At 44.7% G+C, this 20,672-nt stretch overlaps 1 protein-coding gene across 1 annotated transcript in view; it reads right to left on the bottom strand.

Annotated features, from left to right (window-relative positions):
- Positions 1-19,100, bottom strand: part of AHCY (adenosylhomocysteinase) — a 28,080-nt gene extending 8,980 nt beyond the window's left edge. Inside the window, exons 1-7 of the mRNA XM_026862194.1 lie at positions 18,914-19,100; positions 16,073-16,148; positions 14,057-14,209; positions 7,823-7,935; positions 4,183-4,390; positions 3,274-3,361; positions 2,253-2,370 (exon numbers count right to left, since the gene is read on the bottom strand). Of these exons, the coding sequence (XP_026717995.1) occupies positions 2,253-2,370; positions 3,274-3,361; positions 4,183-4,390; positions 7,823-7,935; positions 14,057-14,209; positions 16,073-16,148; positions 18,914-19,048 (891 nt within the window). The 5' untranslated portion in view covers positions 19,049-19,100. The remainder of the gene's footprint in view (positions 1-2,252; positions 2,371-3,273; positions 3,362-4,182; positions 4,391-7,822; positions 7,936-14,056; positions 14,210-16,072; positions 16,149-18,913) is intronic.
- Between the last annotated feature and the right edge of the window lie 1,572 nt (positions 19,101-20,672).

Raw genomic sequence — 20,672 nt, forward strand, 5'->3', positions numbered from 1 at the left:
AAAACCCGAGCTACTAGAAAGCAAGCAAGTAGCTGCAGGCTCCTCTAGGACAAGATCTGTTGAGCAAAGTCAGCTCCACACTAAAGTCATGGGCAAGAACAGACTTGAATGTAGCAAGAACTTGAGGGTACAACTTCATACCTAGTTGAGCCCATGTAGAACATCCCAACAGCAACCAGGATCGTGGGGGGACTCACAACTGCTAAGTAAGAGTTTGATGTGGGTGACCAATAAGCCACAGGGGATTTATGAAAATTGGAAGGGCAGATAGAAATCTATTAAGACACATGCTTAGGTGTGGTGCTTATAAAAAGTAGAGAACCTGTCCCAGAATCCTGCTATCAGCAAGCACACTCCCTCTTTAAAAGGTAAGAAGTCCCATGCCAAGTCAGACAAAGCCTGTATGACTTTGATTTTTTTCCCCTCAATGCTGGTGTTACAAAAGTTTTCATTTAGATTAGTTTTTGTTTCTCTGCTTTAGGACACAGCTGAAAAGCTGAAATTTTTAGATCCCTATTTTCCTATGTAGCTACAGCCATAGCTTGAACCAAATACATGGTGGGAATGCAGGCTGAGCAAGGATAAAACTTCTCGCCTTGTCTGCCTACGCATAGACTTCTGGTCTAAACAAGTTCCTAAAATGAAGCCACTAAGTCTGGAAGAGAAGTCTGAGCTTGGCAGAGCTCCAGATAGGCTTTCCTGAGGCTTCAATCTTTAGTAAAAAATGCTTTGAAAACAAAGATGTGTGAATTTTTTTCAAACCTTGACAGAATCCCAAAAAACATTCTCTTGAGATTCACTCTAATCCTGGCACTCTGCACCAGGCTGATTGTCTTGTGCAGAGCAGCAGATGAGCCAGCAGCTTCCTGACAGGAAATTCAGATCAGCCACTAGGCAATCGACGGGCTCTGTTCTTCATACGGTCTAATGGTCTGTTCTGCATTCATCATCTAACTTGCTTTTTGAAACTGAGTTATGACATCCTTGTCTCTAAATTGGAGACAGATTTGATGGATAGATCCCTCAGTGGATGAGGAATTGGCTGGATGGTCACACTCAGAGTTGTAGTCAATGGCTCCATGTCCAAGTGGAGAGCAGTGACAAGTGATGTTCCTCAGGGGTTGGGACCGGCGCTGTTTAACATCTTGGTTGGTGACATGGACAGTGGGATCGAGGCACCCACAGCAAGTTCACCAATGACACTGAGCTGTGTGGTGCAGTGACACGCTGGAGGGAAGGGATGTGACATCCAGAGGGACCTGGACAGGCTGGAAAGGGTGGGACATGCAAACTTCATGGAGTTCAACAAGGCCAAGGGCAAGGCCCTGTACATGGGCTGGGGCAATCTGGGCCCCCCAACATAAGGACACAGACCTGCTTGACTGGGTTCAGAGGAGGCCATGAAGATGCTCATGGGGCTGGAGCACCCTGCTGTGAGGACAGGCTGAGAGAGTTGGGGGGGATCAGCCTGAAGAAGGTTCTGGGGAAACCTTATAGCAGCCTTCCAGTACTTAAAGGGGCTACAGGAAAGGTGGGGAGGGACTCTTGATCAGGAAGAGTAGTGACAGAACAAGGAGTAATGGTTTTAAACTGAAAGAGGGGATTTAATTTAGATAGAAGGAAGAAATTCTTTCCTGTGAGGGTAGTGAGGCCCTGGCACAGGTTGCCCAGAGAAGTTGTGGCTGCCCCCTCCCTGGAACAGTTCAAGGCCAGGTTGGACGGGGCTTCAGGCAACCTGGGCTAGTGGAAGGTGTCCTTGCCCATGGCAGGGGGTTGGAACTAGATGATCTTTAAGGTCCCTTCCAGCCCATACCATTCTATGATTCTTTGATTTTCAGCTGGGGGATATCAAAGAAAACACATTTCCGTATCTCCTCACCACACCCCAAACATCAAAGCTGACTTCCTGTAAGGAATGAACTTGATGCAATTAATTGTCTACACAGCCACAAGTATGGGGTAGGCTCCTGTTTGTCAAGGAAGTAGGAACACATTGAGAAAGATGCATCCATATCAGGTGCCTCTTGCCAGAAGCCATGCTTGTACACTTGGGCACTGGCTGGAAGCAATTGCTTGTTCCAGGTTAATCAGGGAAGAGCACAGCAGAATCTCTATTCTGATTTGCCCAGAGAAACACTGGCTTCCAAGAAAGCTAGAAACCCAAGTAGCTGAAAAGAAATACCCCATTCTGGAAACAGACAGTAGCTATTGCTTCTTTCTTAATAGGAGAGCTCATGCAAGGGCTGTCTCACCTGAGGTTTAACATTCACTGCCTCTACTGCATTTTCATTCAGCCACTTTGCATCAACTTCCACATCAAAATGGCCAATATTACACACTATGGCATCATCCTTCATCTGCTCAAAGTGCCTGGAAAAAAAAGTTATATGAAAAGTTAATGCACAAAAAAAATTAAGCATCAGAAAATGCTCTGGTCCATAGCTCTGATCAAGGAGAAATGAAAAGTGCCTGGCTCACTAACTACATTTGACTCTCACAAGATGTGTGGGTCTGGTAATCTTACAGACATGTCAAGTTTACTGGAAAAAACTCTTAAGCTTCTATAGAAGGACATTTCCCAAAGATAAGAGGTTATTGGAGAGAAAAATGTTATCCTAGTATGGAAAGTAAAACTGTTTTAATTGGTCAAAACTAAGATATCTGCAGTTATTCTCTTTCCTACACAGAAGTCATTTGCTTCATGACCTTCCAACAGTTCCCAGCTCTAGAGACTAACAGCATTAACTCCTCCCACTTAATCTGATCTTCCATGTACAAATATAATGGCAAAGGTAGGAATGAGTTTGTGTACAGTGGAGGGGCTATAAATTGAGATCTAAGAAGTGGTAACAAAAAACTGCAGGGTAGCTTATTGAAAACAGGCTAGTTTCAAGTCTGCTATGTGCACTCACAGATGGAATCACTTTCAACCTTTTCAACCTTTATCAACCTCCTCTTCTGTTCACATTTATCTGTTCTAACACCAATTTTAGCCCCGGTGCTCTCCAGAAGTCTATCTACCCCTCCACACTTCTTGTTTCTCCATCATTACATGCTGTAAGACAGGAACAACCACAATGTGGCAACATCCAACAGAACTGAAAGACCAAAGCCCTGATTTCTCACTAAAGTGATGCTAAATTCTGATGTCCTGAAATGAGACTGCATGCTAACCCTCACCATACTGCTGACAACTTAGGATTGTATTTAAAAAAAAAAATAAAATCTAACCATACAGGTATGCTTTCACTAAAACAAGTGGCTAGACCGTACCTGCCCTGAACAATATCGGTACAGCCTGTGGTGGTAACAAAGATATTGCCTTCTTTGCAGGCCTCCTCCATGGTTGTAACTTCATAACCTGAAAAGAGAAGTAGTTATTCCTCTATGTAACCACCAGAATTTATTTTAAAAATTGTATACAATATTGTAAGTAGAAAAGCACAGAAAAAGAATAAGAGAAGTCTGTGCCAACACCTGACTATGGAAGATGCAAGGTAATGGGCATATTGTCTTGATATTAAATATCAACATAGAATAGAAATATCTATCCCTTCTCCAATCTGTAGATCTGTACATTCAATGTCTTATGTCCATAGGTGTAGTATCTGGCACAGCACTCAGACTGGATTCAGGGGGTCAAGTTTGCAAAGAAAGTGCACCCACCACACCTGCAGCTTCCAGCCAGGTATGAATAGAAATGGGATTAACTGGTACTAAGCAGCATAGTTACATGAAACACCCATAGAAGAGAAGGAGCACAGCTGGAAAGGCAGAGAGCACAGCAGTGCTCTTCAAAAACATTTACTGAAGGTAAGGCCTAGTGTTTTACTGAGAAGATATTCTAGTGAAGTCTTAACCCACACTGGAGATTAGAGTTGCACAACTTGAAGATTAATGAACCCATTCAAAACCAGACTTGCAGTGTTATGAAATGGGGGCCTTACCACACTATGGTATTTATATCTTTGACTCCAAACACATTTTCAAGGACTACACTAATAAACTCCTTCCCTAACTGTAAGGAAAGACTTCCTACAATTAAACTGGAGTCACCTCTACCTCAGCAGGGACAGGGCTGAACCCACTGAAACTGTCTTGGCCAACTATCATTTATCACTCTGCACTGACATGCAGAGATCCCCATCAGGCATTAATTTCTGCATCTCCTTCAGTTCTCACCTTCCATGGCTGCCTGCAGTGCATTAATGGGATCAATTTCAGTGATGATGACTCTGGCTCCAAAGCTCCGCAAGGCCTGAGCACAACCTTTTCCCACATCACCATAACCTGCCACGACTGCTACTTTCCCAGCAATCATGACATCTGTAGCACGTTTGATGCCATCAATGAGGGACTCTCTGCAACCATAAAGGTTATCAAACTTGCTCTGAGGAAGAAAAAGAAACAGTTTTAGAACAGATGAAAGTCACTCAAGTAAAATTCCTTAGAAAAACGAAACAGACTTGTATGCAAGTCCTACAAACCAGGAGGCTGACAGTAAGCTAAATTCTTCAACCACAATGAGGGATGGGAAGAAGATAACCTGGTTTGATGTTTTTATTCAGTATTAGTCTATATATTTATACCAAATACAAGCTTCAGTACACCCCTGGTGAGAAGCATTTCATAAATATGTTGCATCTACTAAGGCCTGGACATGTTAAAAGCTTATTGGAGGTATATGAATTTATCAAGTAAAAGCACAAACAATTCTTGAGTACAGAAGTAGGTCCGAGTTCCTTAACCAGATGTTCACCAGTTCTCTGCTGCTGTTTTTCAGTCAATGAACTGAACCAAGTAGGCAAAAAACACCAGCAGAATATGCAGTCAATTGGTTAGCACATATTCTTATATTTGCAAGACACGTGGACCCTGCAGAAGCAGCAAGTTGCCCACATCAACCATTGCTTCCTGCAGCCCAGGAAGACCAAAATTACATTTACCCCCAGGAAAAGGTACACTAACACTGCCAGACCTTACCACTGCTCAGATCTAGATAAATCCAGCAAGTAACCATTCACAGTACTGGTCACTGTAACCAAGAACCCCTGGATTTCATCTCCTAATGCCCCATCACAAAACAACCTCCTACTGTCACATGAACACATGAGCTTAATAGCCAGACCTCCAAATCAAATTCCCCTGTAAGTCAAATATCAAACGCTGCTCCACTTGAACTGTTCCCTCAACTCAAACACATTGCTGTACTGATTTTTGTAATGCTTCTCCTTTTTCTCCTTGGGCCCTTTGTTTTGACCAGAGGGATGGGCCATATAAACAGATTTCATTATCTGAAGAGTTACAGAAGCTAAGAATTTGAAAAAATCCAAACCTTGCTATGTTGTGCTATGCTTCCCAAGGCAGGGGTAAAAAGAACTCACCATTGACAGCAAAATTCAGAAAAGCAGCAAAATTCTGGTCTTAAAGCCTGCCCCATGTTTTCTAGACTGCATACCTAGATGTGAGGCACTGATCTTTCACATGGAACCTACCTTGCAGCTACAGCTAGTGCCATCTAGCATGTGTAAGGTGATGTTACAGTTTGGTTTTCAGTCTACAGCTAACAACTGTAAAATTTTTACAATAAAAATGCAAAATCCACATATGAAAATGTTGCTAAAAATGACTGCAATGGATTATCTGAGCAAGTTAAAAGGATACAGTGACATATCAGTCACAGCTGACCAAGGCCTAATGTGTGAAAAGCTATACTTCAAGTCCAGAAGTTCCTGATTCAATGCCTCTAACTCCTGCCACAGGCACATTTGCCATTAATATTTCAGAACATTTGCATTACCAACCCTTCAAATTCCAAAGCTAGTGCCAGTTGGTAATTCTCTTTTCTAGTCCTCCAAGAGATTTTTCTTGAAGCATAAGCCTTCTTATGAAGGAAAATAGCATGGTCAGATTTGATTCCTCATCACCAAATCCCCCAATTACAATCAAAGCCTTTCGCATGCCTGTGCACTCCCATGCAGGCAAGGTAGAGTGACAGATGCAGACATCTGTCCTACCCAAAAATACATTTAAGCAGCAGGAGGGAAGAACAGAACTCAATGCTGTCTGCCTTCTCTGTCCAAAGACTGGTATAGGAACCTGGTACCAACTGAAAATATCAAACTGGGAGAGTATAATTTGGTGGCTCAACTGCAGGTCTTCCCGGACATCTGTAATTGTGATTAGTACAAATCTTTTACTACATAAATCATAGTCACAAAATGGTTTGGGAAAGGACCTTAAAGACCATCTAGTTCCAACCCCCTGCCCTGAGCAGGGCCACCTTCCACCAGCCCAGGTTGCCCAAAACCCCGTCCAACCTGGCCTTGAACCCTCCCACGGAGGGGGCAGCCACAGCTACTCTAGGCAATCTGTGCCAGGGCCTCACCACCCTCACAGGGAAGAATTTCTTCCTTGTATCTATATCTGCACTCAGTTTAAACACCAAACAGTACTTGAAAATAAGCACTTGTTTGGCACTAGAATAAAGTGAGCTCAATCCAAATCCATTCAAAAGCCTTTTTTAGAAACATCTGAATTTCCAAATCTACTTAACAGTATTAATAGTCATTATGCAGGACACACAAATTTCGGTGAAAAGGATGCAAAAAACCAAGCTTCCTCCAAGATCAACTGGATTCCATCCCACTAGCTATGAAATAAAGATGCCAGATGCATCTCTGAGCAGAAAGGAGATACTCTTCAGATAGCAAACTGCAGAGGAAGCAGGCCAAATGTTCTGGTTCAACTAGGATAGGGTTAAGTTTCCCCAGCAGAGAGAGAGGGGGAAGGGATCTCCAGCCGGGTTATTCATAGTAACCATGCTGACATCAGGTCCAGGGGCAGGAAACTTTGATTTTGCTTTCTCTTTGGCTTCTCTTTGGCAGCAGGACCTACGCGTCGGCTTTGTTCCCTGACCGTTTGCGGTATTTCTCCGTGTATCTTTTGTCTTGTTCACTGTTATTGCTGTTCATTGTTGTTATAATTGCCACTGTTGTTGTTCAGATTGTTTATCACACTGTTGTACTAAATTTCTTATTTTAACCTGGGGTTTGTGCCTCACTTCCAGCCCGACCGGCTGAGGGTGGGGGAGGGGCAACGGCAACATGTTCTCCCTGTCCCAGCAGGGCTAAAACCACAACACCAAACAGTGAGAATCACCATGCCCAACAGGATAACGTTAGTATGGTAACTCAAAATAGATTTAGCAACTAGGTTTAAAAAAACATCTAGATGCCTTAACGTTAAGTACACTTGAAATTCCCACTATAATTCTTCAGCATCCAAAAAGCACCAGTAGCCTTTAAACACCATTCCTCCACATCCCTCAATTCACCAGAATTTGTCTCAGGAAACAGTAATATAGCTAAGCGAGGAATAAATACTTCCTACCCTATCCTTTGCAACTGTTGCTCACAGAGATACCTTGTCAAATCAACCAACCCTTAGCAGTCACAAGCTCATGTAGGTCACACTCTTTCCAGCTGGTACCTGCCACCTATCTGTGGGCTTTAAGCTACTCAGAGGACCATGCCCCTTGCCACAGGAACTGACTGTACCCCAGGAGCCATGACTTCCAAAGGTGTTTGCACATAATTAAAACAGAAGAATGTATGTCCTTACATACAAAAGAAGGCCTTGATGTTCTGAAAACAGGGTATTTACAATGCCATGTCCCATTAGAGACATCATGAGCTCACTTCAAGGATATAGTGAAAATCTATTCAGTACCACTTCAAAAACAGTTCAGCAAGAGAAGTAACAGTTGCATGGGAATGACATCCAAACTGGTCAAACAGCAGAAGGGCTCTAGCTGCATTACCTTGGTGACAGAGTCATTAACATTGATAGCTGGCACTTTCAAGGTCCCATTGGCCTTCATCTTGTACAGGTTGTGAACTCCGGTGGTTGTCTCTTCTGAAATACCTCTAATTCCTGTGGGGAGAAGAAAAGACTCAATTTAGTTGGGTGTTAACCCTGCTGCAAAACAACACATCCAGGTGTTGGGAGCATCCTCCAAAAGGCTAAGTTAAACCCTTTGCAGAAAGTGGGGAAAAGATGAGAAACCAGTTTCAAACTGTTCAAACGAGTTTCTTCCCCCACAAGGCAATTAAAAGTGCAGAATAAAATATTCTCTGGAAAAATGGAAGGGACTGGCTCTAGGTCAGGGAATCGGAAGAGACTTTTCTCACAAAATGATCAAAAAACTCCTCTGCAAAAAGGACAAGATGTTCACCTCAGTGATGTTTTTACAGACTAGTCCAATCTTGCAAGATGGCTTGAAAGTAGATCAAATACAGAGTTCACCATTCCCAATCCTCATCGCAATCAACTTCAGCTCTGATTAAACAGCTGACATGCCCCCTAAATCTTGATCCTAGCTACATGAAACTTCAGTTTCACAGGTATTACTAGCATATTCAAAAAACATTATTTCAAATATATCCTTGTTTGAAACAGTCCAGGAGACAGAGACAAAGGACTGTCTAGAAACACCAACATCATATAGCAGACTAAGATCATGATAACACAGGAACTGTCATGGGGTTACCCAACTCCACATTACATCAAAAAGCCAAAGCTGTAAAGGCTTCCCTTGCTTTAAGGATCCTGATTCTCCATGAACCTTCTGACAGAAGCAAATTCTTCAGAAGTGGCATCATCACACATGACTTGTGGATCTCCCTCCTCTCCGATATCTCAATAATACCTCATTGCGTATCAACTGTCTAGTTGCTACACTGGGCAACAGCCTGATTACTTAAAGCATGTCTGCACAAAAAGGTCCTCAATTTATGAAAATCAGAATAACTGAAACTATACTATCCAGAGTCTGGCTGAATCTCCACTGTAGAGGATACGGTAAATACGTTTGCTCTTTAAGGACTGGAGACACCCTGCAAGACTATTTTGTTGATGTATGAACCACTGAGGGAAAATATAGGAATTCTGCTAAATCAGGCTGAACCCATGAACACAAGCAACATCTCTACAAAGAGATCCATGTGGCATTTGGAGCCAATTCAGACTCAGAAGAGAAAAATATTAAAACACTGAATACCAAGTTCTATATACACCAGAGATGTATACAGAGAAGATACTGCCCCTCCAGGCAAGTGACCTCTCACACTGAGGTCATAGGATAAAAATTAAAAGATACTTGCAAGAAAAATAATTTTACAATCATTTTAATAGAACAACTCTAAAAAACATTCATCGGTTGTTCTGTTTGGGCCTTTTTACTGATGAAGCAGGTGACAGTCCAAATTATCCTATGTGAGTGCATGTGAACATACAGAAACATTGCTCCTTTAGGTTTCTTTTCTTAATTCCTTCCTCACTATATAACATATAATCACTCCTAATTGCTACTTTTTTATCAACACTCTATCCATAGCCCTCCCAGTATTTCTAAAAGGTGAGCACTAGCCTTCCTACTTCACAAACAGCAAAAGCAGAGGGGCCAAAGGACTTGCCCAAGCTCACCAGTCAGCAGCAACAGTGGAGCTCCTCAACCACAGGACACACACCTCCTCAGCAGCCAGCATTACTTTAGGGATGGGCAAGTGGGAACGATAACCCCCAGCAAAATCCCAAAAACTATTTATGTAGTCTGTTAATTCTATGTATCAAAGAGAAGCATCCAAGTGTCAGTACCCCCCCAGCAAGCAAAACCTGTCAGAAGTTTATAGGACAGGATGAATAACTGGAGAATCATCTCTCCAAATGGCACGCAGAAGTCATCGCTGTTGGGAGCAACAGCATCAGCATAGTCCAAGTCAGGAACAGGAACAAAGCGAATGAGATCAGCACCTCCAGATGAGCAGCTGGCTTTGCCCACAGATGACAAATGAAGAGGTCAGCCATTCCAGGGGCCTGCAGGCTCCAGGGAGGCTCCTTGAGGCCAGACCAGGACCCTGCAGGAACACCAGAGGGCAGGAAGGCCAGAGCACACATTTCAGAGTCACGAGTACCTGCACCCCCCAGGCACCCAGGGGTGCTGTGCCTCCCAGACACAGCTCCTCAGCAGGTACCTGGACCCTGATACCAGGGGTGGTGTGACTGCCAGGCACGGCTCCCCAGCAGGTACCTGCCCCCTCCGAGCACAGCTCCCCAGCGGGCTACAGGAGCATGGATCCTGGGAGAAGGCAGGCATGTGCTTTGCCCAAATCCTTTGGGTGCCACCTTCCCAGCTGGAATAAGAGCCTCGGTGACAGCTGCCAGGAACCCATGGGCTCAGGTCACATCCCCAGCAAGTTAAGGAAGCAAAAAGGAAGAAAGGGGAATCCCAAACTTGTACCAGAGCTCAATTAAGTGAGAAAGAATAAAGCTTGTTAAAGTAATCTTCAAAGTTCACAGCCCAAGCCCTCAGTAAGCCCGGCTCACTGCCACATCTGGCAGACACATGCTCCCACCCGAGGCCTTCCCACTCCCAAACAGGGGACCACAGCCGTCCTGTCCCCCAACCCCCGACCTGCAGCACAACACTGCCCTCTAGCGCCCCCCACCCCCCCCAGCAGGGACCCCCAGTCACACATAGAGGTGCCACCACAACCCCCCCAGCCAGGCAAGCAGCACCTACTACATGGGTGTCCATTCTGGTTCCAACCCATCCCTCTTGCTTAAAAAAAGATGCAAACTGATCTAAGCCTAGACGAGCCAAATAAGGTCAAGAACATGGACAACTTTGGTTTAAGCCTCCGAGCACGACTCAAAGTGGTTTTCAAACCAGAATCTGTACAGATGTATGTCTCAATGGAGTTTAAGACAGAGACATTAGAGCTCCCTTTGGCTTCCCAGACCACCAGGTAGAAGCACTGGCACGGCGTCATACCAAGAAAATAAGACCAACAACACTAGAAGTAGAGCTTGATTACATCAATTGACCCCTACAGAGTTCTGTCTCATCACAGACCTGACACAGAGCCTTTGGGAACTACACTACCCACATGGTTACCTGCAGAAAGAACAAGTTTGGCATATCTGAGGCTTGCTTGGAGGGGATGGGACAGTTTAAAGATCATTGCCTGGTGCACAGTGAAATACAGAATCTGTAGTAAGTCTCCCAAAAGTATCAATTTTCCAGCACAACTGCCTAGATCAAGTATAATCATCCCCATTGTGAAAGAAATCTGTGGGAGGTCACGGCAGAAACATCCAGTTCAAACCTGCCATCTCTTCTGCTCTACCTGGCAATGGGAGACACTCCATCCTTCAAAAGCTCTCCAGGCTGACGTTTCTAAACTTAGCAGATTGTCTTTCAAATTGCACTAAGCAAACCTCACACTTTGTACAGCAGCAGCTTCCCTTCCCTGAAGGCCACCTTCCTGCTGCCTCCAGGTGACATTTATAGCTGGTCTCAACTACTTTGCAGCTCTGCTAAAAGTAGTACTATCTACACCACCCCATTTCAATGCCTGAGTGACTTAAGTGACTAGAGAACAGTAAAGGGCCTACAGTGAGCAAAAGGTTAAACTGGAAAAAACCTTCCTAAACACTCAGACCTGCTTTGCTCCTCTGTATTTCTTACCTGATCAATAAGCAAGTCTGCATCAATGGATCACAAATGATCCAATCTCCATCCTTTCTCAATAGTAGTCTTCTACACAGATGACAGAGACCTCCCTCACATGAGTTCAGATGACTTTCTCCTTTGTTCAGTTCTAGTTTTTCCCCTCCTGCCTTTATTTATCTTGGTTTTAAGGGCATGTAGTTTAGTGGAATGAGCCAGTAGTACAGAGGCCATTCTGCCCTTTAACAGCATCACAATTAGAGAGAGGGGAAGCTTGCTGAGCATTTCCACGCAGGTATTTAACACATCTCCTAGTGAAGCAGACTTGAATGAGACCTACTTTCAACTGTTAGTTGCACACAATGGCTGAACTAACTTCTACTAAATTAGAAGCAACTAAAGCAGAGGAGACGGATAGTTCTCTGAGATTAGCCCAGAAAACTTTTCCAGACTTAATGGCAAATGGCACTTTCAGATGCTGCATGACAAAATGTCTCCTGAGCTCATGATCCAGTCTTTCCACACACTATGCACGCTCTGCTAATGTTACTCTTGTCATACCTCTCCCTCAAAGAGGTCAATTATCACCACATGTCCTTAGGACGTATTAGCTTCTATTATCTTCTAGATACAAAAAAATGGATGCCACACACTTCATTTAAGCAGTCTTTGCAGAAAAGGGCTAAGTGCAGAGCTCAGTTAAATGAGATCAAGACTCAGTGAGTCCCATTCCGAAAGGTTTGCTGCTTCCAAGGAGCAATGGACTGAAAGGTAAAACAGAACAAGTTCTGTCACCCTCAACAGAGATCAGTCTTAATTAGTCAACTGAACTGCTGCAAGGAGGCTTTTCAACAGTCAGTGCAGATAAGTGCATACATTTTGGCAAGGGAAATGTTGACAGATATGGCAATCAGCTTAGACTCTCCAAAAACCCAGTGGAAGAGTCATTCCTATGAATTTAGGAAGCAACTCCAGGCAGTAGGGATGGTTTTTATCAAGGACAGAGTAGAGATGGATGCTAAGGTAGGAGATGGTTCAACAGCCATTGTCCTACTGCACCATACTATACCAGTCCCTTCATACCAGGAGCACAAGTAAGAGGGAGAAAATGGCTGGAGGAGAGAAAGACACTGGCAGCAGGATGACTGGAAATGTGAAAACAACTCAGCACAAGGACCCCCAGGAACAGGAACAGCAACTGAGGTGTTGCATTGTGAGTGGCTGAGAAACAACACTGCAAAACAGAGTACAAACATGGAAAATGCATCTTCTGGCCTCTGACAATGCAAAGACGACAGGCAGGCATGATCAGCTGTGGTGCTTCTTGGCATCAAATGGCAGGAAAGCAAGAGGTGATGAACATCAGAGGAAATCTAGGAAGCAGGAGACCTTTGGCAGAAGAGAGGGGATCCCAGCATGGCCAAGTAGACACCAATGAAAACCTCCCATTACAGTTTAAGTACCACAAAGATACTGACTGTTGGATTACTAGTTGGATTACATCAGGTTGAAGATGAAGGAGAAAGTGAGGCCTGTCACACAGCAGTCTCTCCTCTTCCTGGCGCCCCTACCTGCATGATCACACGTATGGGGAGCAGCCCCAGACTCCTACCCTCACACAGCCCTATCCATGGCCTGCCCCTTCAGATGTTTTCCCCATAGCTCCCTCTTAAAGTAGTGCAAATGTCAGAGAATGATCCAGCAGGCTTCTACAGCAATCTCACCTCTACAGACCAAGAACAAATGCTAGCACACCCCATTGTATCCGTTTGGTTTCCAGCCCATATCACCAGGCAATTTTCTGTGCATCACAAGTCAAATATGCCCTTTAACAACGTTCAGAATCTGTGGACTGCAGCCACACAAATGATGTACACTGGTAGAGCTAAGGAGAAACTGTCATACTTGCCAGGCACACATCAGTTTGCTAATACAGGTCATCCCCAAATCCCTTCAGACAAGTATTTTTTTACATAACCACATGCTAGCAACACCACACTGATCTGTTTTGTTTTACTAAGTTACAAAGAAGGCAATAAGTCAACAAAACAAGGGTTCCAACCCTGAATCCATCACCATCTTCACTGACACAAACCGGATGAGTTAATGCCTTGTAGTTTATATAAGGTAGAAAACTGTTCCCTTTCCAAGAAAGGCTACAGGTTGTTCTGACTTCATCCAGAGGTGCACTAAGACGATGGAGAAGAAAAAGCATTAATGTTAAAAATATTAACTGCAAGCAGACATTAAACAATTCTAAAACACAGCCCATTTTCAGGAAGCTTTTGGCACATCAGCAGTACCACTGCTCATTCTCAGGTAACAGGCACTGCAGCTTATATACTACAGAGCAGAGATGGAAACAGCTCCTGCAGGTAAGAGATTCTGGTCTTGGACCATAAGCAATTTTCATTCACAACCTCTTTGCACACGCCTGTTCCTCTTCCCCAACCCCTTTTACACAAGCAGATAATCCCCACAGAAACAGACCACCCAAACAGCCTCCCAAGCAGGACTGTGCCTGACAAAACAAAACACAGTTACCTTTCAAGAGCTGTGGGTATTTGGTATGAACTAGGTTGGTAAGATCTCCACCATCATCCAAAATCATGTTGAGGGGCTGCCCATCCTTGAAGTACAGGGTCTGCTCAATGCACCACAAATATTCCTCGTCGGTCTCCCCTTTCCAGGCAAACACTATATGGGAACAAACACACACAATTAGCCAGTTCCTTACTCAGCATGTAGTAAAGCAACCAAAGGAAGATTTCATCAGCAGCTCTCAGTAGCAGAGCCAACACACAGATGATTATCTGTGCCTGCAGGCCAGAAGAGACATTTGCATTGAAATAAAGATCTCAGAATGAGCAGAAGTGAAATCACTTTGCCTTCTGTTCCAGGCTATGAACTTGGTCAAAATACTGAGACTTTACTGCTCTTATTCTTCTTCCATGTTAAAATGGAAAAGGCAAAGCAAACTACAGCAGACTCACATCCACAACACCCCACTTGCTCTGCTAATACACCCAATGCTACCGGGAATTAGAAATAGCCACTGGATATATTGATACCAATGAAAAACACAATTACAGCATTTTCTAGCACAGCTGAAAAGAGGGACTAGACTTTAACATGAGTTAAACACCACACTATAAACTCTTCAGCAACTTTAAGTTTAAATTCCAGTCTCTAGCACAGCACTAAAATCCAGGCTGCCATGCCTTGTCTGCTCTTATTAGGGCATATTTCTGTATCAGTACATCTACCACCAGCAACACACTGCAACCATGAGCATGCTACATCTAGCAGTATTTTTGCCTTTTCAGGTATTTGTACTGGCTTCATGTTATACTTGAGCCTCAGTGGCACTCAGCCATTCAAATATATGTTAGGCACAAGATTTACATATCCCAATATTTGACTAAATTGACAGGTCGTCACTGTTTACACAGAAAACTAACTTTGAGCCCCAAAGAGCCAATCATGCAATTGCCCCTTTTGAAGAAGCATGCATCAGTATCTCCTAGTATATCCAAAGGATCAGCATTCCTCAAAAGTCTGAAATTCAGTATATGAAGTGCAATATTAACAAAAAGAGCACATTCAACAAAACAAGGCTATTAAGGGCAGAGGTCAAAAACTTAGACCAACACTCCACCTGTAAACTGCTCTTCAGTTGAGTTTTGGGTATTGAGAGCAGTGAGGAAGGCAATATCTAACATCAGATCTAGAGAGTTCCACCTGGCCCTTTGACATCACAGGCCAGAGACAGGCAGAGGAGGTGACACCTGCAGCTAGTAATGCTGAAGGAGCTGATGAAAGGACCACTTCTGTTACCTTAGAACGGACCACAGCTGGGGAAAGACTTGTGGCAATAGCTAATTGTAACAGAACTGAAGTACACCTCCCAAAGCAAAGAACCAGGCTGCCAGAAATCAGATTTAGCCTCTGACAATATCCAGGCTCAGGCCATGCAGTTCCCAGCACAGAGCCATGAGGACTGCATGTCCTTAAGCTGAGTAACAGAAGCAGACAGCTAAATGTATTCATACTGATCCCACAAGGGATTGCTCTTCATTGGAAGGACAGTAACAAACCAGCAGCATCCTCAAACTGCTTCAGGGATATTAGGCAGCAACACAGCTGGCCTAGCTCTAGCCTAAAAATATCTTGAGTATTGAGGCTGTCACTGTAACAGGGCACAGTGCAGTTAACATCCCTTCCCTGACTGCAATTGAGCACTAAGCTTGCTGGAAATACCTCCCTCTAGACACACCTACACACCAATCCATTTAATTACCAGCCCACTCAATCATCTTAATAACCAGGCTTAAAGCTGGTAACATACAGCCAGGCTCTTCCATAGCCTACCACCAGCCGTTGTCAGAAGCGCTACGCATAGTCTGATGCAAACAGTCACAGGAACGGTCACTGCCTTCATTGGCTGTTTCTGTCCTGAAGCTTGTTCAGGAGAGCTTTATTTGTACACAGTTTGATTTAGCTAGAACAGGCAGTACAACCCCAATTCATCAGAGCCAAATTAGAAAAAGGAAAACTTACCAGGGATACCAGCTTTTGCAATAGCAGCTGCAGCGTGGTCCTGAGTGGAGAAAATGTTGCAGCTTGACCATTGTACCTGGAAAACAACCCAAGTTTTGTTTGCTGAACAAAGTTCTGAGTTACCAGGCACTCTTCCACACACAGGAGTTATAAAGGGAGCAAGAGCTTATTAGGGCAGATTCCTGCCTTTCTCAGTAGCTCTGCAAAGTTAAGGTAAAAACTAAGTATCTGACTAGGCCAAGGAAAATAATGTCATTTTGGGAGAGAATGTAATAGAGCTTTAGCTGTGCCACATATTCAGCCATCTCCTTACTCACAAGAGCTTCTGCCAGACAGACAGAGTGTACATTCAGCTATAGATCTTTAGGAAGTGCACAGTAAGGTGGGTTTAGAAAGTTTTGGTCAATAAAGTTCAGATTTTCAGAACAGCCACATAGCAAGTGTCCACTGAGGGATATGGACATGCTGAAACACTACAGTCAGTCAACAGACATTCTCCAAGATTATGCTCACCCAACTCCCACTCTGTGCTCCAGTCACAGCAGCTTTCCAGCTGAGCTAAGTGTTTTCCACACACATTTCATAACTAGGCTCAGGCACCTAGAAAAGCAACAGCATCTTGCTGAGTTGCAATGAAAGTTATCTATATACCTACTGCAACTCCCAGTGGGCACAAAAACCACCACACCCCAGACACATGAGTTCTCACTCAACTCCCTACAGGGCTGCCTGGCAGGTATTTGCATGCTTATTTGTAACAGACCTTGAGAAGAGAGGGTAATAAGGCATAATCCTTCAGCCTGTTTTCAGACACTCATCCCACTTTATCAAGAATTGACACTTCAAAGGGCTGCAGTAGGAAGGACCTCATATGAGCCTACACAGCCAAAATTTGTTAGTGAATTACACCTGGAAGGAGCACAGGAAAACTGAATTCGTGACCTTAAGCACTGCACCTCCTCACCTGGGTTTTTCTAAGCTCCCTCCATATCCATACAGATGACATCCAGTGTCATGAAATTCAAAGTACACAGAATACCTACATATTATTTACATTTCAAGCCACTTGATAAAAGACACAGGCCACTTCAACACTACATCCTCAGATCTATAATACCAGTTTCTGATAATGGCATAGACCCTAAAATAACTGGCATACCTGATGGGCTCAGAGCCTAATATTTACATCAGTGGTTATGAAGAGGATGCATTTCTATTACCGTTTTAGAACTTATACTCTGAGGCACAAAAATACTTATTCTTTGTTAACCCAGCCAAAAGGGATACCGAGACTACTATGCTGAAGTGACCTACATCCTCATTATGCAGGGTATGTTTACATCAGTTTCACACCTCCCTTCCAGGCACCTAAGTTCTGGCAGAATAGATGAACTAGGGCTGAATCCAAACTCAAGTCAAAGTCTAAACTAAGATGCAGGCATCAGGACAAGAAGCTAACACAACAGCACACATCTTAAAGGCACAACCTTATGCTTAGAGAAACCAAATCTCTGCAGGTACCTCCCTGACATACTTGGATGAATCCCACACAACACTGACCTGGGGTTGTGCTCAGACTAAACCAGCTTGGCAGTGTTTAAGTAAGCACACAGCTGCTGCCTAGGCCAGCCATACTGGGATAAGCAGTCAACAGGAGCAGCAAGGAGCTTCCCAAATTTCAGTGGCTACTGCTTTCTTTTAAATCCTGTGGAGGTACAAGAGTTTCATACAGAGTAGCTGGAATGAAGCCAGGACCATACCTCCACACCAAAGCTCTCCTACAGCACTGTGCATGATTTACAACCATGGAACAGATCTGAACAGGCTGAAGACCACCTGTACAACAGCACGTACCTTGCCCAGGCTGACCTGGCATGCTGTCTAGACCTAAATCCCTCCACTTCTGGAGGAAATGCCTTAGAGCTTCCCCTTCTCCCAGCACCTTTTGATCAGCATGACACCTTTTGTAACCATTTCCAGAGAGGGATCCCATATAGGACACCTCTGGACAGCCTGAGCTCAGGCAGCTAAACTTTAGATCACAAATGTACTTAACCCATCATCATCAAGCTCCTGTCAGCTACCTGCTCAGCACACAAGCCCTGCAGATTGTGCTCAGATGCCTGGCTCTCCTCATGTCTTGTACAGTGAGCACTCAGCTGTAATGTTTAGACTTCAGTCAGCAAGCCAGGCAGAGGACACCATGCACTAAATGGCTTATCTCAGTCTTTACTATGGACCAGGGTAACTGGTCCATAGTCACACAACAAATTCAAAGCTAGTGGTGACCCCAGCCCTCGATCACTGAACCACACTGCCTCCCTGTTGTTTTCCTGCACAGCCTAAGGGCCAGCATGAGCTTGCAGAAAGCTTCATTAGTTTTTGCTGACTTTACCAGGGCACGGTGTGGTTCCTAATACAGGCTAATCTGTGCTGGAGGCAGTCACTAGGGCTTCAGCATCACCAGCAACAGCACTGCATGCCCGAGCACAAAACAACTGCGTGGGAGCAGCTTTCAGCACTGCTGCCCAGGGAGCTGTACACACAGCTGATGGAGTGCTGAAGTCAGTAACCCAGCCCAAAACAGGCACTCACAAAGATGCAGCTTGTCCAATGAGAAGACACATACCACATCCCAGAGGCACATGCAATACAGGTGACAAGCTTTTTACTTAAGGAGAGAAGACATACTCCATCTACTTGCAGACTGCAGCACAATCTCTTCCACAGAGTACTGATATCTGCCAGGATCCCCTGAGGTAGTTATATAAGCAACAGCAGTGCCCAAGGCAGAGCATTACCTAAGGGCACACCGAAAGAGAAACTCAAGAGAGACTTTACCTCAGCTCCCAGCTCTATAAGGGTCTCTATGAGAACTGCTGTCTGCACAGTCATATGAAGGCAACCAGCAATACGTGCACCTTTCAGTGGCTTTGAGCCAGCATACATCTCCCGCATCTTCATCAGCCCTGGCATCTCATTCTCCGCAATCTCAATGGCCTTGCGACCCCAGTCCGCAAGGCTGATGTCAGCTGCAAGAGAAGGACAGGTGTCAGAGTTTAAATAGCTGAGACCTTGGTATCTGTCAACACACTTGTGGATAGTTCAACAGCTGAACACCCAGCAACAGCTGGGAAACAAAGCTGGGGGAAGAACTGAGCCTATTCCAGTTATACCGTGCTTTTTACTATGGTACACAGGCTTTCAAAGTTTAGACCAAACCTAACACCCTCTCTGAAAAAAGTATGCTCCCACATGAGCATAATAATCAACCAATCAAGTGTGCAGACATCCCAAGGCCCATTAATTTTGTAAGCCACAGCCTTAAGCACTCCTCCTTACAGATACTGCCCAAGGGTCTGACTCTTCCAACAGAGATTTACTTCCACGCTATTAAGACCTGGGAAGGGGGAAACTGCCTGTATGGCAGTAGCTTCCCCACAGGATAACACACATAGCATGCTCCCTGACAAGTGCACCTGGAGTTGAGCCCAGCCCAGCTCCCCCTCTTAAGAGCTAAGCTCCAGGGTTTCTAACCCCTTAGAACCAAAAAGATTATTTTCAAGGCACCATAATTACCTTAGTTACAAGTCTATTTCTGCCTTTGTAAAAACTATCTACAGTAGAAAAGTTCAGCAAAAACTGAACAAAAAAAGCCTTCTGGCAGGCTAGTTCACAGTAGAAAACACCACACTCACTACAGATGTCAGACTCCAGCCTTACAAAGGCAAGAGTCAAACAGTTAATGCCTAGGTACACCACTCTGCAGCACTGCCCAGCACCAAGTGTCCCCTCTTGCTCAGTTAGCTCTTTCAGAGGAGATATCAGAACCTTACCATTTCATTAAAGAACATGGGTAGATACCTTGTTTTTCACCTACCTAGCAAACACAGGCTGTTTAAAGCACTAGAACCTGAGTCAGAGAGCAGCTTGTAATACAGACAAGCTAATAGCATTTTGCTCTAGCATGAAGCCTGGGGGCCACTGAAACTACTGCCTATGCTTTGGCTGACTGGGGCACAGCCTGTACACCAAACGGGTAGGGGCGGTGAACATTCCCCCTTTTAAGGGCTCAGTAGTTTTACCAGGGCTGCTTAAAAATACATTCTGTAATATTTTAGGTTCACAGCCCCCAAGGCAAATTATTTATGAAACTGAGCATTATAAACTAATATCCATCTCTTTGAATTGAACCTTCGAAGAACACACAACTCTACAAAAGTTAGGTTTTCTGTGGAGTTTCAGGTCTACAAAAGGTGTAACACGAGTCCCAGATTCGAGATACTTTCACATTCAAAGTGAACGCGCGTTCCCAGCGAAGGGCTTCTGGGAGCGGTCACAGCCGGAGATGGTCTGCGGACGGGGCTGCCAGGCTCGCCCGCGCCGTGGGCTCCGGGGCAAGAGAGCAGCAAATTCGCGGGTGGAAACCCCCCTGGTGCCGCGCTGCGGAAAAAAAACAGCGGCTCCAGCGAGCCGGTGCAGCCCGCGCAGAGGCCCCCTCCTTTCTCCGCGGGTGCAAACCCGGCCCTGCCCCGGCGCGGGGCTGGGGTCATGCTCGGCTGCCCGCGCTCCCCGCCCTCCCTCGGCGGCCGCACGGGCA

The sequence above is a fragment of the Athene cunicularia genome, assembly GCF_003259725.1.
Source record: "Athene cunicularia isolate RWA chromosome 20 unlocalized genomic scaffold, athCun1 chr20_part1, whole genome shotgun sequence".
NCBI classification, from domain to species: domain Eukaryota; kingdom Metazoa; phylum Chordata; class Aves; order Strigiformes; family Strigidae; genus Athene; species Athene cunicularia.